Source organism: Buteo buteo, chromosome 2, assembly GCF_964188355.1.
Source record: "Buteo buteo chromosome 2, bButBut1.hap1.1, whole genome shotgun sequence".
Classification (NCBI taxonomy): Eukaryota; Metazoa; Chordata; class Aves; order Accipitriformes; family Accipitridae; genus Buteo; species Buteo buteo.
Window position 1 is genome coordinate 15804355 of NC_134172.1, and position 17882 is coordinate 15822236.

Sequence of the window (17882 nt, forward strand, 5' to 3'; positions counted from 1 at the left end):
AATTTAAAATGGCATCATATTTGCTATGGAGTAAAGCACATATCACATATTTGGAGGATTACTTGTTTTTCTTGGGTTTAGATAGCAGAGTATACAAGACAGGACACTGAACTTGTCTGTACGGTATCCTGCGTCATGTATCTGAAGTGTACAGATTTACATGCATTTTTCATCATACTCTCCTGTTTTACCCCACAGTTTCTTGAGCCAGACTTTGAACTGACATTCTAAATTTTTATTTAAAATTTCTTTTGAAGTTATATGTTCTCTTAGACCGATTTAAGAATTCCTGTTCAGATGCAGTAGGGGTTTTTGTAACTTTTGAAATGAAGCATGTAGATTCCTAAATTACTGAAGTGACCTTGAGAAATGAGATTCAGAAGTGAAGCAAATCATTTTGGGCATTATTAGCCACTGAAGAAACATAAACTGCATCAAGTTTCATCTTTCCATTTTTTAAAAACAATTCTGATCACTACTTTTTAGCAGGCTGTAGCAAAAAGGGAAGAATGTTTCTATTAGGTTGATCAAAGATCCTCTTGAGAGGTCTGAGCTTTGCTTGGAGAAAAAAAAAAGTTGTTCCAAATCACTCAACTACATAAAAATGGGCATGCAATTAATTTGTCTTGATTGTGCATGTGACTGCAGAAATTTTCTAGAGAGCTGAGCAGTCAGCCTTCTGAGCAGTCATTTGCATGTACAGTTACCCTGACTACACATACACAAATTCTGAAAATATGGGACTTAAACTAAGAGCAGTAAACTAATTTTTCAGGAAGTATCTAGAATGGTCTTGGCTAGTTTAGTGAAGCCCCTGACAATAAGGAAAACATATTTGCTGTTCAGCTCCTGCATAAGGTCCAGTCCTTAATAAAAACTGCTTTCTTGTATAAAGCAGTAGGATAATTATTTCAGCAATCACCCATCCGTACATGGATCTCAAGAAAGAGTCTACTGTGAAAAAGCAGGAACTTGAAATGCTTGGAAGGAGAGTGTCTGCTCTGATTATTGTCAGAGAGCTTTTTGTCCTTCTGCTTAGTTTTATCATAATGTTATCTCCTTATTCTGGATCAATTTATAATCTAATACTTTCATTAAGTGGGCATGCTTTATTTTGTAATTTTTGTGATTTTGTGCCTCAAACTGTTTATATGTGTAAACAACCTCCCTTATTATTTTAGGAAAGGGAGAATGTGTTCTTTGTCTTTCATGAAGAATCTGTGCTTTTCCTTAAGAATCCTTTATTCTATCTGAGGACTGTTCACCCCCATGGATTTTCCATGTTTAGGTTGTTTTGAAATGTTCTTTGCTTCTCTTGCATAAATACTAACAAATGTGGTGCCCAGTTGCCTGGTTATCAAACATTTTCCATTGTTTTAGAAGTGAGGGTTTTTGGGTTTTTTTTGGGTTTGGATTTTGTTTGGGGTTTTTGTTTGGTTTTTTTTTTTTTTTTTTTTTTTGGTTGGTTGGGTTTTTTGTTGTTTCTTTTTTTAGATTTTGGGAGATCTGTACTGAAGTACCTGAGAACTCATCTGCATTTTCTTAAATTAGAGGAGAAAGAAGAGCATGATTTATTTCTAGCTCTGCTTGCAGTCCTGAAAGGGAAGATAACTGTAAGAGAAGTATCATAAGAAGTTGATAGTGTAGGTCCTTCGAATGTTCCTTATTGGGTCTCTGAACTAATGTCCTTTTGAAGGGACATGAAAGTACTGGAAGCAGTGCAGAGGTGATGCTTGCTTTTTGTCTCGTGTTCTGGCAATCTTTCTACCCAGCAGCACATTTTGCTGCTGAGCATTTAGACCTGCAGGTGGTTCTGGATGAGGAATGCACAATTTTTCATGCAGAAGAGCCTTACAAAGACAGAAACGTTTTGCCAGACATTCTCTTTCCACAATCAAGAAGATAATCCTAGTGATAGTGAGAAATTAAACACTTCTTCACTGGGAGATAACAGAAAGACTAGCCAATGCTAGTAAGATTTAATAAATTTTTTTAACATCAGTTTACTATCAGGCTGATGCCAAATAAGATGATGATGTTCATTTTGAATATATATCTAATTAAATTACATGACAGTCGTGTCCCGTCCACCACCCTCCCCCACACCTTAATGCTACTAGAACTTTTTTCCTCGAAAACAGCAACTGAAGCATTAAATCTGCCCCTCTTCTGTTTGTACAACATAGTTCTTTTACTATTGGAACTGCCCTTTTTATTCACCTAAAACTACTTTGTCTTCAGCTCAGAGCTGGCTGGGCTCTTGAGGGTAATGTGACCTTAGAAGGAGTGTTCAGCATCACATTCAAGAAAAAAGGGGAGCTCTAACTTGTCGAGAGAGCTGCTGATTTATCAAAGACAACTAAGAATTTGAATTACAAATTAGTGTGTAATTCTTAAATGTTATTATCACTCAGTGTAATTTGATAATTGTCAGAGACAACAGCTATAGAGGGAGGAAGATGTTTTCTACCCTCTCTCTTCCTAAAATCTGTAAGAGATTAAGTTGAATATAGCTCAAATAATCTAGACCTTGCAAAGTAAAGCTCCTAGCTTTGAGTAGGATGACTCCCGTGTTTTCAAAAAGATGGAAATTCCTTCTATTTTCTAATCGTGTTCTGGTTCTGCCTGTATGTGTGTCCAGTTTCCCCCATATTATTAGTATAAATCAGAGAGTCTGCAGTTCCCAGTTACCCAGTTCCCTCATTATTATAATGCAGTTTTATACCTGAAGAACTGAAAACATTTTAGCAGCAGGAAGATATTAAGTTCTTATATGCATTTCTATCAACAGAAGAACTGAAATGCATGGAGTAGAGATAATTAAATCAGTTATGTGTATAAAAAGGAAAAAAAATATTAAAATCAATCCAGTCACAGAAGTCATATTTATTTTTGGCCTCGGTTGAATGTATCCATTTATTTCTCAGTCTTGTGAACTTCTAATTTATATATAATAAGCATAGGCGTTTATGAAGCTGTATTATATAGCTAAGGGCAGCTATAATGCATGAAGAGTAAAATGAAGCAGAGAAAAGGTAAAAGGAAAATGACATCCAAAAGCTGCCTTATGCAAAACTGTATAGAGCAGCATAACAAAAGTAGCCCAGTTCTTTCCACAGAAACAAGTAATTAAAATTTTCTTCTGCTAATATCTGGGCTCAGTGTGGATTTGTGGCATTCTGCTGGCTTTGGTAAAGGCTTTCTGGACATTTGACAGCAGAAGATGCCACAGTCCAAATTTATATCCTGTGTCCCTTTGTAATGTGAACATTTCAACTTCTCTTTTTTTCCATGGGGGTTTAAAGTGGAGTGTGTGAACCAGACATCTGTAATGACACTGTAATCAGGCTATGGGGATTAAGCTTATTAATAATGAAATATTGTCCTGGGCATGCAGTCATGTTCTGATACTACTTTAAAAAATTTAGCAGAAAAAAACTATACTCAAAGAGCAGTATTCAACACAGATCCTTAAAAATAAGAAAAAGATAAATTCCATAGAAGGCTGAGATGTGACTTAAAAAACCCTTAGACTTACACAGATCATCTTCACATGTTGCAAGGAGTTAAAGAGCTCTATGAATGTTTGAAGCATCATTAAAATTGTGAGGTCTCCAAGGTAAAATATGGATGTTATGAGATCTAATATTTTTTTCATCTCTGTGTAATAGCACTGATAAATTTTATATCAGCCTGAAAGTGGATGAAGACTTTCAAATTCAAATGTCAGTTTTTCAGCTGTCTTGAATGCTGCAGACAGAAGGGAGGTTGTCTCACGATAGTTAGCCTAGAAGAATTGATCCAAATTTCCTGAACAATATGAGCTGCATGCACTTGCTGTGTATACGTGAGGACTTACATTATGTTCAAGATGAATACTTTAAAAGGTTATGTCACCCCCAGCCCTGTCACCTTTGTCAATTTTTATATCTTAACATGATTACCATTTTGATAATAAAATATATTGTACTAAATTTTAATCAAATGTTATTGTGCAGATTTCAGAAATCTGTACACAGGCTACTGTTGACTATGTTGGACTCCTTCCTTTTCACGTGTGACTATTAACCTGCTGAGTAAAAAAGTAGCCTTATCAAATGAACACGGGGAATGGTAAGACAGAAATTAAGTCAGGCTTTAACCTTGTGGTGGGTTGACCTTGGCTGGACACCATGGGCCCACCAAACTGCTTTTATCACTCATCCTTCTCAACCAGAGAGCTGAGAGAAAATACAACAAAAAGCTCATGGGTTGAGGTAAGGACAGGGAGCTCACTCACCAGTTACCATCACAGGCAAAACAGACTTGGCTCAGGGAAATTAATTTAATTTATTGCCAGTCAAATCAGTAGGGTAATGAGAAATAAAACCAAATCATAAAATGCCTTCCCTCACCCCTCCCTTCTTCCTGGGCTCATCTTTACTCCCGAATTCTCTGCCTCCTCCCCCCGTCGGTGCAGGGGGACAGGGAATGGGGGTTACAGTCAGTTCATCACACCTTGTCTCTGCCGCTCCTTCCTCCTCAGGAGGAGGACTCCTCACACTCTTCACCTGTTCCAGTGTGGGGTCCCTCCCACGGGCTGCAGTCCTTTCAGGCACGGACTGCTGCAGTGTGTGTCCCTCACGGGGTCACAGGTCCTACCAGAAAACCTGCTCCAGTGTGGGCTTCCCACAGGGTCACAGCCTCCTTTGGGCATCCCACTGCTCCAGCATGGGGTCCTCCCCGGGCTGCAGGTGGAGATCTCTCCACCGTGGACCTCCATGGGCTGCAGGGGGACAGCCTGACTCGCCATGGTCTTCCCCACGGGCTGCAGGGGAATCTCTGCTCCAGCACCTGGAGCACCTCCTCCCCCTCCTTCTGCACTGACCTGGAGGTCTGCACGGTTGGTTCTCTTGCATATTCTCACTCCTCTCCTCCTGCTGCAGTTGCATAACAAGTTTTGTTTTCTCCCCTTCTTAAATGTGTTATCCCAGAGGCACTACCACCATTGCTGATGGGCTCGGCCTTGGCCAGTGGCAGGTCTGTCTTGGGGCTGGCATTGACTCTGTTGGATACAGGGGAAACTTCCAGCATCTTCTCACAGAAGCCACCCCTGTAGCCCCCCCCACTACCAAAACCTTGCCACACAAACCCAATACAAACCTCAAGTGGTTCTATAGTTGTGTGTCTTTCACATAGGTTGCGTTCAGCTTCCCAGGGCTCGTAGCTGAAGACTGTTGCATAAAAGTTCGGTTTCTGTCTGTCCCCATGATTTTATACAAAGGGGTATGTTGTGCAACGTTTAGGGACCGTACCTGATATTGCCGAGTCCTAACTGCAGGTTGCCTTAGTGGGTCAGAATAAATGTAAGTTGGGCATGCATATGCCTAGCTAGCGAACATGAACTGTAGACATATCTTGACAACTGCTGAGATGTTTCAAATGGAAGTTGTAGATGCTGACACTCTGTCAGGGATGTTCTCTGCTGGATGACTGTCTGGTTTCATGCTAGATTAAGTGTCCTGAATAGACTTGATGTGCAACGGAGGGGGGAGGGGTGGGTTTCAGTGTAGAGTTTCAAAGGTTTTTGATAACACTGGACAGATTGCATCAAAGAGAGGATCATAAATGAGCCTTCTGCATAGTAGGAAAGCCTTCCGTTTGTCCTCTTGGCCTGTGAATCCCAGAGCTGGTGGGGTCCTAAGGTACACTTCAGTAACCAGTTGTGGGCATAATTTCTCTGAAATACAAGCAAGTCTCATTTGCCATATTGACTGGATCCCCTCTCCGGATCTCTCCAGGTCATCTTAAATGTCTCTGTTTTGCTTCAGTCAGTCATAGCTGAGTGTAGTCAGTCACCCGGCTGCACAGCAGGACCTCAGAGGTGGCAGCCTGGCTCTGCTCCCTGCCTGCTCAGCAGAAGGTGGGTTGGAACCCAGCGAGAGCCAGGGTGAAGCCCTGGGGCGGAGGAGCTGTTGACAGAAAACAACCCGAGGTCCTCGGAGCAGAAGAAATGAGACCACTGAGCTCTGGTTCTGTCACCTACCGGTGTCCATAAGTGAGCTGACAAAGCCCCATGGCCAGCAGTGTCAGCCAACTGACATTGCTGAAAGAGTTGCAAAAGAGAAAGAAAGGATCATTGACGAGATCCAGATTGACAAGGGGGAAGGCAGTGATAGGATATCAGATATGCTTTGTTCTGATTCCTTGTCACTCAGCTCATCTGAAATAGAAAGTTGGAAATAAGGCAATGACTTGGCAATCGTCAGAACAGCAAGTTGCAAAGAGGGCCTGCTGAGCCACCTGTGCCAAGACTCAGTGCTTCAGCTATAGTATTCTTATATATGCCTTTTTTTTTTTTTTTTTATTTTTGGCCATGCAGTAATTCTTACGTCTTATATATGTATTTTCATGGATTGTATCAGTGAGGTATACGTTCATTCTGCTGGGTAAAAATAACATGTAATATAAAATGTGCATTTTAACAAGTAACATTCTGCATTCTTTATGCAGGTACAGAAGGCTTGGGATTTAGTATTACGTCAAGAGATGTCCCAATTGGTGGCTCGGCTCCAATTTATGTGAAAAACATCCTTCCAAGAGGTGCGGCTATTCAAGATGGGAGACTAAAAGCTGGAGACCGATTAATTGAGGTGATGATGTGTTACATGTTGTTTGTCTGTTTTGGCGTGAGCCCGCACACTAGTTAACTTCCAAAGGCTCTTGGTAGTTTATGTTACAGGAAAATGTTTCATGCTTCTTTTTTTCCTTTTTTTGGCTTTGGGTTTTTTTTGCCTTTGTTTTTTTAGGTAACAGATCAAGGGCTGTGCATTTTCGGCACTTAAGTGTTTTAAGAGCTGGAGCCGGATATACTGTGAAAACATGAGTTTACATGTCCTTATGTGAATATAGTGTCATTGCTGTTTAGGAATAAGTTGAAGCAAAGTGATTGTTACCTAATAAGTGGCATTAAATCAGCATGGAGTGACAGACCAGAAATTATTGAAGATGTTGGCAAATATAGAAGACAATACCCTGAAAAGGTTTAGTGAGTTAACTGAAAGGGGCAATATAAGAGGAGGGTAGTGCTACAGAGAATCAAGGCCACTTCTCTCCTGAGGGAGGATGTCCTCAAGGGAAATAAATTTCTCTAAGATAGGTGCACAGCAGAGATCTTCCCGCAAATCTAGCTGGAGTGATATAAGATGTTACCACCCATAGCTCTTCATTACCATCCTTCAGCCAAATGACACTGGAGGTACAGCTGAGACTGTAACTGCCTCTCAGATCCCTAACTTCACTTCTCTGCAAAACTGGCAAAGTCAGCTTGAATTGCTGCTGGAGGATAGCCCTCTGTAATTACTGTAATTCAAGGTAACCCAGATATCTTGAGTAGAAGGGGACTGAGAAGCATTTAAGACAACAGTTATGGCTTCTCAACTGTGTGAGCTGTGATCTTATGAGGGGAAGGAAAAAGTTGGTTTGCAGGCTTCTTCTGACCACCGTGCTCACTTGCTTAACACCATTAGCTGATTTGCCTTACATTTCCAAAATATTTCTGAACAGGCAAGCCTGAGAATACCCTGTCTTTCTCTGGCTTCTCCCTTACTCAAGTTTGCTCATGGAGTGGGAAATTTACCTGTATGTATTCCATACCTCTCTGTACTGGTACGTGGTATATGGAGGCCAAGGGGTTGAACAGCTGAACAAAGGCAAAATAAAAAGCAACTGCTCCAAAGTTATTTTGGGGGAAAAAAAAATATCTACTTTTGACACAATTTATTCTGCAAGATATATTTGGAAGATAATGTATAACACTAAGGCATGTGGAAACAGGACCAGTTTTGGATCACACATCTATTTTGCCAAAGGATTTTTATGCAGAAATTCTTGTAAAAAATATTCATAGATGGAATTAGTTGGCTTTAGAATATACTGGAGTATACAGTTGCTGCTAAAGAGGAGGAAAATATAGTTTTCTTGCTTCTTATTTGTATTCGTATGTAAAGAATGCATGTTCAATTAGTTCTATTAAATGGAAACTATACTGAGCCAATAAGCAGATTGCTTCAGTGAGGTTTTCTTAATACTGTCCCATATGATTCACGTGACTTTTTGGTATGAATTTCTACTGTTTTCCTGTTTTGGAGTCTTATCAATTTCTAATATTTCCTTTGGCACAGGTAAATGGAGTTGATTTAACAGGCAAAACTCAAGAAGAAGTTGTGTCCTTGCTGCGAAGCACCAAGATGGGAGGGACTGTTGGCCTTCTGATTTTTCGACAGGAAGAAACATTCCATCCAAGGGAACTGGTGCGTAAAATAGAGAGCAGCTAAGAGATTTAGATGAGTATGAGCAAATGATTTGATCTTGTCACCTGCTAGTAAACATGCATGGCCAGCACTGAATATAAGAAAAAAACCCCAAAAAAACCCACAGCTATTTTGCTTTATTTAGAACATTTTACATGAATGTTTTTTATTCTCTTTGAGATCTGCTATTGGAATTAAATATTTGTTAATAATGTACAAGTGAGAGCTTTATTTTGAGTGAAAATGTTTATTATAGAAGAAGCTATTGGATAGACTTTATTTGGATGCATGCAGAGAAGTAGATTACGTCATATCTCTCATGTGGACAAATCTATGTTTGAAAGCCTGCCATTTGTCCTACTACCTGCTCACTAAAATATTTCAGAGCATATCATACTATGCCAAAACAGAATATGTAAATATCTATCAAAAAGTGGAATATATAAGAAATAGTAGCCTTTTTTGAATATAAATGCAATCTCTGTGGAATGGAAACCCTGCAGTTATTAATTTAGCAGGGTAATTCAGAAAATGTTTCTGAGGAATTTACATGAAATGGAAATAAAATAATGTTTCATACTGTACCTGCTCCACTTGCATAGTGTATAGAGGTATTTGTCTGATAATTATTCAAGATAATTTTTGTTATGAAAAGGTAGACTGCGAATGTAGCAGTCTTACTTTGCTCTGTATTCAATTAAACTGCTGAAGTTATTTATTATTTGTATTATCGTAGCTATATATAGCTATAAAAATAACTTATTTGGCTGCATTGTCATGACAAGATAGACAAATATAAGCGACAAATATAAGCATGATGAATAGATTGCTTCATTTTCCTATTGGATTTGTGTTATTTTGAATGCAAAGAGAATGAATTTTTGTTTGGCCATTTCAAGACGTTGAACACTAGCCTTTTACCTTTCAAAACTACAGTTAAACCTAGGAAGCCAAAGTGGCAGGGAAGGTTGCAAATGAACCACACTTTTACCTTAATATTCTTGGAACATGACTTCAGGTACTGAAGTGAAAGTTGCCATAAAATGAAGAGAAATTAACAATTTCTAATGGTATTATGCCCTATCTTACTACTGGAACGGTGAAAGCAATCTGTTTATAAGTTCCTATGATGTAATTTTCACAGTATTGCTATCTTACATAAAGGTGAATGAAAATGCTTTTAAAGTTTTCTAAATAAACTTAGAAGTAAGAAAATGTCTTAATTTTGTGTATATTATTTCTATAGTAAAATGAGGAAGTTATAATGCATAATTTAACACAATATTTTGTTTAAATAATTGTAAACAAAGATACGGTGTCAGTAATGCAGAGATTTAGTAGTAATACTTGATGTAGTTTTAAAAATAAGAGCAAATCAGCCCCTTTAAATGAGTTCAACCTCAGTAGCCTCCCTGCTGCTGCTGAGGCAATACTCTCTCAGCTATTTTGGCAAACACCAGCATAGGGAAGCCAGATCTCATCGTGGCAGTGTCAGGTAGTAGGTGGGCTCTGCGCTATGTGGCCAGAGGTCAGATCTGAACTGGTGTACGTTTCTGTAGCTCCAGTTGAACAAATGATATTGTGAGGATCTAACAGTACATGTGTGTGGTGATCCTCTGTTGCATAAGGATTTGTTTGCTTGCATTTTGACATGAAGGAATGTTAGGTGAGCTCTGCTGACAGCTGTCAAAGAGCAGGAGCAGAATTGCTGGGGAAGGTGTTGAACTAAAACCCATCATAAGGGCTGTTCTTTCTTCTCTGGTGAGAAATAATCTTAAAAGAAAAAAAAAAAAGTCTTTTCAACCAGTTCCTTTCACTGTCTTTTACTAGCTTTATGTAAAAAAAAAAAAAAAAAAAAAAAATTAATATTGAAGGAGGGAGGGGAGTGATCTGAAATCATGTCAGTTCATCTTTTTCACATGTAAACCTTCTTTGGCCTCTTAGGAACAATTTGTCTTTGCATCCTTCCCCTATTTCTGTCATATTTTCTACATTTGTATGCTTTAAATATTAACTGAATGAGATGTGTCTCAGAAACCATATGCATGAAATCATGTTATTTGATATTATCCATCTCATAAAGGGCAGGACTTGCTGTTGCTTGCTGAGGAGCACTCAGTTTTAAACCCGTTTTTTATTTGCCAACATTTGTACTGATAGTAATCCCAATAAAAGAGGTGTTTAGATTTTATGTTTTGGGTTATGGCTTGTTGAATGACTTTGGAAAAGTTACTTATCCTTGGGTTTCTTTATAAGTAAAATGAAGATAATAAACTTTCAGGAGAGTTGTGGAGTTTTATGTCTTTGATGTATGTTGCCGTCATTGTCTGGAAGGGACCTACGAAAATGTGTAGTGGTAATTAAAACTTATGGGTATGTTAAGCTAAGTCCATTTAGGTTAGTGTGGGATCTTTGTAGCTTGTGTGGTCAGGTTAGGGGGTGTGTGTGATGGAGAGCCATCATCCAGTGCAGCAGATCATGGTAAAATGAGTAAAATGTGGAAGCAGGGAATAAAATCAAATTGGCAGGAGTTAACTCTTCTAACCATTGAGATCTGGAAGAAGGATTATTGCTTCCAGAGTTACCCAGTGCCAGATAGGTAATATATTAGGGCTTGTCTGCATCAGTGTGAGGCAGATTGTCTCTTAAAAATCTTCCCTCCCTGCCCCCTTCCTTTATGAAAGGGGTGAGGATTACTCTGGTTAAGTAGAGCTCCTGTTATACTGTGGTTACTTCACATAACCAAATATAACTTGCTGCGAAGGATTTTCTTAGAGCCTGCTACTGACTGTGTGAATCCACTGAAGGATTGTGTTGGGTTATTTAGCTTTTGAGCTAAATTCTTGGTGTCAGCAGAGCTGGCTGGCAGAGATAGTCTCCAGTACCCTACAAGTTAATACACCCATTGGTACACGTAGGTCCTTCACATGTTTCTGGTAGTTGGCTCCTTTATCATTTTGTTCTTATTGCTTGTTGGCTGCAGGTTAAAGCTAACTGGATGTTCGTGTTACTCCATTGCCACTACATTTTTGTGCTTAATCATTTGAATCTCCTGCAAAACAGCAGAAAGCCAAAAAGTCCAGTAAACTCTAGCATTTCATTTTGGCCCAGCTGAATGGAAAGAAATAGCTGGTTAGCCTGAAAGCGATCATCCCGCCAGCAGCAAGGTGGCTCCTGGGTGCTGAAAGGGGTTTCAATATGGGTGGATGTGGGCTTGGAAGAGTAATAGTTCCTTATGTGTGTTTCCAGAATTGGTTGCGGGGCGCAGAAAGGTTTTCCAATGATGTGTGTTTGCCTTATGTGCCCTGAGACACAGGTGAGGAATGTAAGATACAGGAGGGTCCCATCTGTGGTGGACTGAAAGCACCCTTCTGTCCTGGGATACCCAGTGCTGTAGTTCTGGTTCATCCAAACACGCTCAAAAGGGAAACCCCTTGTTAAAATGAGAATGGATGTTTTAAAAAATAGGTACTTGTTTAAAGTATTTGGAAGGGTTCATCTGGAATTCTGAGGTTGTTCTTTGAAAAGTTCAGAGCAGAAGGGAAAGGCCAGGGGAGAACATCCCTGACTGAGAACGTTCCACCAGCCAGAAAATGGTGCAAGCAGCTGTGATTCTTCCTTGGCCAGATAGCCACGTCCCTCGTAGCCAGATAAAGTGAGGTGCACTGGCCTAAGATTGCTGGAGGTTATTTATATTCACCTCTCATTTAGTGTTTGCTTAGACAAATTTGAATCAGGAGTGTGATGAACACCCTTTATTTTTCCATTACTACTTCACATCAGAATTAGAGCTCTTTGTTTATCCCCCTGCTGATAGATAGTATATGTCGTACGTAGTTGTGTTCTTATTTATTTTTTTTACTTCCTTTAGAGTGCAGAACAAAGCCAGTCACAAATTCCAAAGGAAACGGTAAGAGCTTTGTCTTTTCCATACTGGAAGACTCCCAAATGTTTTTAAATTGATATGGCACTTTTCCATCAAAGTTTCACAGATCCTCCTTTCACCTTATATACTGTAGATGGCTCTCTCTAGCTTTACATTTTAAATGCATTTTTTAATGTAATTTCAAATACTCTTTGAATATTATATACAATTCAGTTAATATGTGTGTTCAAGTGCTATTTGAAATTACATCTTTTATACACAGCCAAAGGCCTAAAGTTGGAATGATAAGAGTGGGCTGTTAGCTTGGGTTACTTGTTGAAACTAATTGTTTAAATCATGATTATATGACTGAAACCTGAGATACAAACACAGGAATTAGAAAGTTTGGATTTCAGTCTCAATTGTATCCTCATAGCAAACCACTGTTTGTTAGTTATTTTTAAGAAACTATAGGGAAATAGTACCAAGTTTAACCCTTTGAAGCCTGTAAGAGGTTTGTATGTTATGTATCAGTGAGGCTGTATATTGAGATTGTGTATTGTTTATATACATCATTTTAGTCACTGGAACAGGGTCAGTCTTAATACACATTATACTAATATATGTAAAAAGTTTTTCTAAACTAAAAGGTTTATTTTATGAAAATTATCAGAGGATATAACAATAATATATTACCTTAAAGGTATACTGTATCTTATTTAAAAGCGTACTTCAGGAAGCTCTGTTCAATTAGGTACCTATTTCAAATTTAAATAATAAATTAGATTATGGAGAAATTAAGAGGATTCATGCTGGGATTTGAAATTAGTGAGACTCTGAAAAACAGAAAAAGCTTGTCTAGATGATTCGGAATGCCTTACCAGCAATGGTGAGGTGGTGTCTGGGGTAAAAAGAAAGTCAAGACTAGGTAAAAAGATGTAAGAGCCATCTCAGTGAGATAGTCAAGGGTACATTGGTTGATACTATTAATGTTTCAGGCCAATGGAATGTAACTGCTAAAACGGGTGGGTTGAATGTAGCAATATTCACTTTTATCCCTCCAGCTTTTGATGTCCTACTAGTCTGAAAGTCATCTGCATAAGGGCTGTGCAAAATCGTGGGTGTATCATTGTTTCAGACATGCCTCACAGTATCTTTTTAGTACATCTCATTAGAGTATGTATGTTTTTATCTTCATGGTTTCTTACCACGTACTGCTGATATGTAAGGAGATCAAAGATCAAAGCCCAGGACAGTATTTCTGCCTGTAATTGAATACAATTGAGAGTAATTCGTGGGTGCAGCCTTATAAAAGTGTCCTGGTTTTAGGAGCTGAAATTCTGCCCCAAAACTTCATTAAGATTAGGCAGATTGCTACAAGGTGTTTATATAAATCAATTGCTCATCTGTTGCAAAGTTAATGTTTTGTAGCAAATTCCATGGTGAAATCCTTTCTCTGCCATTTTTGGGACCAACAACCTGACTTCATCTAAGGAAAGACCAAAATAAAATAAGTATCTCATTTTTTCTCCATAGATGTGAGCTAAAAATTGCTTGTTAACCAGGGGATTATGCAAGAGGGACAGGGAGGGTATGAGTAGCTAGGGATTTCTGAAAAAACAGCCAGAAAGCCCTAGCAAGCCTTGGAAATAAAGAATTAAATTGGGAAACATGTGGAGATATACTTGGTTAGTGGGGGAATGAAGCTAGAAAGCTGGTCAATACAAAAATGTTTTTTGCATAATGTATTGAGTTTTTCATTTATTATGGGGTGGGGTTTTTTTGTTATTCATTTGAAGACTCAGAGCAACAGTGATCAATAGTAGGAACAATAGGTCTCTTTAAAGTTACCTTTTCCTGGGTGGGAATAAAAAATGGACCAAATGTGAAAGGTGTCAGTGGATATTTATAATGCACAATGCTTTTGCTCTTACCTCCCTTCTTCCAATTGACTTTGTTTTGGATAAGTGTGATACTCCAGTTGTACAGAACTAATTTTCCTCAGCTGCACATTAATAATAGTCACACACTTTTTATTATTATTATTATTTTTGAAACTATTTTGCATTGCTTTCCTTTATTCTCCTTGGTTCTGCCTCAATCCCTGTTTATTTCTCTGTGTACTTTTCAGGTCTTTGAGATTTCTAATCTTGCAATTTTTATTTCTGTGCCTACTCTGATCTTTGTGCTGTTAGTTGTGAGGTTTTAGTCTCCTAAGTGTCAAGGACTTGATAGTAGAAAGCAAAGCAAAAAAAACCCAACAAAAAAACCCATGATGAAAGCAGGGAAGCTGTAGAAATGAGAGAAGTGAAATACAAGTCTGTTTTTAATTTAAAGGCAAAATGATTGTAGGGTTTTTTCGTTGTTATGTCTTTGTGCGGAAATAGAAGAAAAATGCACCTTTGAAATTAAAAAAAAGAAGAAAACCCTTGAAAATGGAAGGCCTCAAATAAAATTTATATGTAGACCCCAAAAGAAAAAGCCTAATTTATCAACACATTATTAACTCTCAGGGGTCACATTCATGTCACTGTTACTTTGAAATGGTTTACAGTAATATTGTGGCACTTGGATGCAGTAGTTAGAGTCTTCATAGATGTAATAAAAGAAAACCTTGAAAATTAGTTTTTTTTAATTTATTTGTGGCCTGAAATCCTTGAGAGAGTTATTTCTTACTACCCATATAGGAAAGCATATGACTTCATATTTTGCACACCATTACAGAATACAGATTCTCATATTCTCATTCTTGAACTTCTATATGAGGAGTTTTTGTAACTTGCTAAGCTTGCAGAATTTAAGCTTTGCTCTCCAGTTATCCATAAGAAATGCAAATTGCTAATGCAGCTTCAGCTTCTATCCAGTAACTGTGCCCTGGTGAAAACAGTACTGCTGTTTTTACCTTCTGTTTTTGCTGACGATCGGAACAGGCGCTCCGTTTACTCCTGAAGCAAGGAAATCTCCTGTATCTTGGTTGAAAGATTGTTTCACCCAGCCATGAGTTTGTGCCATTTGTATAGCTGATGGCAGTATGGAACAGATGCACCTATTTCTAAACATGGTGATTATTTGGAATGTAGGAGATTGACCGTATATATGAAAACTAGTAATTTATCATTATTACATTTCTGTTTCTAAGCATAATTATCTTAATCTTGTTACAGAGCATTGAAATGAACTGTTAATTATGCTATGTAAAACATCTGCCAATTAATTTTTCCTCATACTCTTTGAAAGTCAATAGTGTTTCAGTAATATTTTGCTTTTACAATTGTCATTCACTGTTTGTTTTCTGAATTCAGAATGAGCAAGTTAACTTTCATGTAAGCATAATGCTAGAAAAATAATAATTATCATATAAGTAAGTATTTTCTAGGGAGTGTTGTCTGTTGGTAAAAAGAGATTCAAAGTTAGGATTTCATTTCATGATTGTTGCACTCAGCAGCATGGGAAAGCTTCAGTTTTCTGTTCTCATTTGTTTTTCTGTCAAATTGCTGTAAGTGAGCAGAATGTTACGAATTTTAGCGAGTGCAGGATTCGTAACTGACATAACAGGAGCGGTTGGTGTGTTGGAACAATATATAAATGTTTAGCAGCCCTGGTAGAAATTGCAAATGGGATTGCTTTTTATTTTCTTCTGAACTTGAACATCTGATACTCCTGCTATTATCTAAATTTCATTTTAATCACCGTGTTTTTTTCAGAATTCAAGGATAATGTCATAGCTAAACCTATCAGCATTTTTGGGTTCAATTGCTGTTCTTGTCATAGACTTTTCTGTGTGATTGTGAGTAAATTAGCTAGCTACTCCTTTTATGCAAGAATTCATCACCTATAGGAATGGGGTGATGCCACCAGTGTCAGAGGCATTTTGTAAGAACTAATGCATAATTATTTTTGTACATTTCTTCTTTGCAACTTTTTGTGTTATGTGTATGAGAGGTATACTAGCAAATGCCTAGAAAGACATAATTTATATTGATTAATGGATGGAAAATTCTTGGATCTTAAACTTGGGGAAAAAAGCGCTGTCAGTGTTGAGCTTTAGGACGTTGGTGTTCTGAGTGTGTGTGTGTGTGTTTTACTTTTGGTGAAAAGCTCTTTGTATTACTTCAAGATACATAGTCACTGGGTACGTATCGATAGCTGTTTTTTAAAAAGCTGTAAGTTAAGTTCCCACCACTTCATATTTAACACTTAACACAGAACTTCAGCTTTTGTAGCAGCTTTGTATCATTCAGCTGATGCAAATCTTCCTTCACACAGAACCTTTGGAGAACAGTTTAGAGCTTCATCAATTTCCATTGCTGCAGTAGGTGATCCAAATGTCTAAAAATTGAGCTAAGATAGTACATTGACTAATATCAGCCTACACCAACAGCAGTGCTGATATCATTAGATAAAGAGTGATTTTATCAAAAGAGAAGTTTGACTGATGATTAAGCTGATGCTGTTATTTCCTCCGTGGTGTTTAGGAATACTGCAAATAACTGGTGCTGATTATTTTTATACCTTTTTATCTTCTAATGGTGTGAGGCATAAGGGCAATTACAATATTTTAAAAGCCTTTTTTAGTGCTATTTTGAGTGGTTTCAGATTGTATTTTTAATAAAGTTACGACATAAGAAACAGGTCACTGGCCATATGAAAGAAAGAGGTAGTGAATGTGTGATCTACAGGATACCATTGTGTTTATAGTCTTTTACAATAGGAGGTACTCTAGCATTGAATAGCGTGTTCTGGGGCATTAATGAGTAGAGCTGAGACATTAATTCCTAGTGAATAATTAATACAACAGTTGAGCGACTGTGTTTGTGAATGCTCTTTGAGTAGTCTGAATTTCCTGGGACGTTCAGTGGTAATCCACATAAAGCTCTGTGTAATGCTGTGCTTGGGACTGACCCTCAGGCTCATAGTTTTGACTCCATTACCTGCAGGTGATTTTCCTGGCCTACAGTGTGGCATGCCCAAGCTGGCTCTGTGCAGCACTATGGGGCAGCTTTAGCTGTTTTCTCAAAGCTTGCGTTGATAACACTTGCTGGCCAATTGCCGGTTTCGTGGAAGGCAATGTACACGTCCCTCCACTGAGGTTTTGTAACAGGGCTGCCTCAGTGCCACCGTTGCAGAGTCATCCTGAAGCTACACTGGTGTGCACATCATTATTCACCGTTATTATACTATTTCCTACATACTGACCTTACATTATTTTGGATTATGAGAGTCGACTGTGTAAGGCATTTACAATTCAAACAACAGATTCAGGGTGTGAGACCGAAAGGGGCCACCAGGTCCTTTAGTTGGTCATTTGCTAGCACAGGCAATAGGGTCATCGGGTTCTTTCAAACACTTGTCCCAATTTGTGTGAGTGCAAAGTTCACATTGTTGCTTAAAATTCCTGTTTAAACCTCTGGAAACTCATTGGGTGTGTGCAAAGCTTGTTTTACTGCGCTGTTGGCTTTAGACTCTTGGTGTTGAGTCTTCCTTGCTATTAAATCCAGGGAAAATAGCGAGATGAAGTGGTTTGCCACTGTTGCCTGAAAGTCTGCAGCAGAAGTAGGAGTAAGACACAGGTCAGTCCCAGTGCCCTGTGGCCCCCATTGCCTCATGTGGAACGTGTTTCTCGCCATGGACTTCTACAAAGGCATTCTTTCCCTTTCAACTTTGTTTTTCTGTCTGGGTTTCCCAGACACTTTCTATCTGCTTCTTTAGTCTTTCAGGTCTTGTAC

General features: G+C 38.4%; 1 protein-coding gene across 13 annotated transcripts in view; it reads left to right on the plus strand.

Annotated features, from left to right (window-relative positions):
• Positions 1-17882, plus strand: part of PARD3 (par-3 family cell polarity regulator) — a 462776-nt gene that overhangs the window by 255232 nt on the left and 189662 nt on the right. For 9 of the 13 annotated variants that reach the window (XR_012652929.1, XM_075046174.1, XM_075046081.1 and 6 more), the window contains 3 exons: positions 6493-6632; positions 8163-8291; positions 12163-12201. Coding sequence is in view for 12 of the 13 variants with exons in the window: in XM_075046174.1 (XP_074902275.1) it covers positions 6493-6632; positions 8163-8291; positions 12163-12201 (308 nt within the window). In the remaining variant the exon portion in view is untranslated. The remainder of the gene's footprint in view (positions 1-6492; positions 6633-8162; positions 8292-12162; positions 12202-17882) is intronic. The other 4 variants (XM_075046098.1, XM_075046182.1, XM_075046153.1 and 1 more) reach the window with 1 other exon arrangement.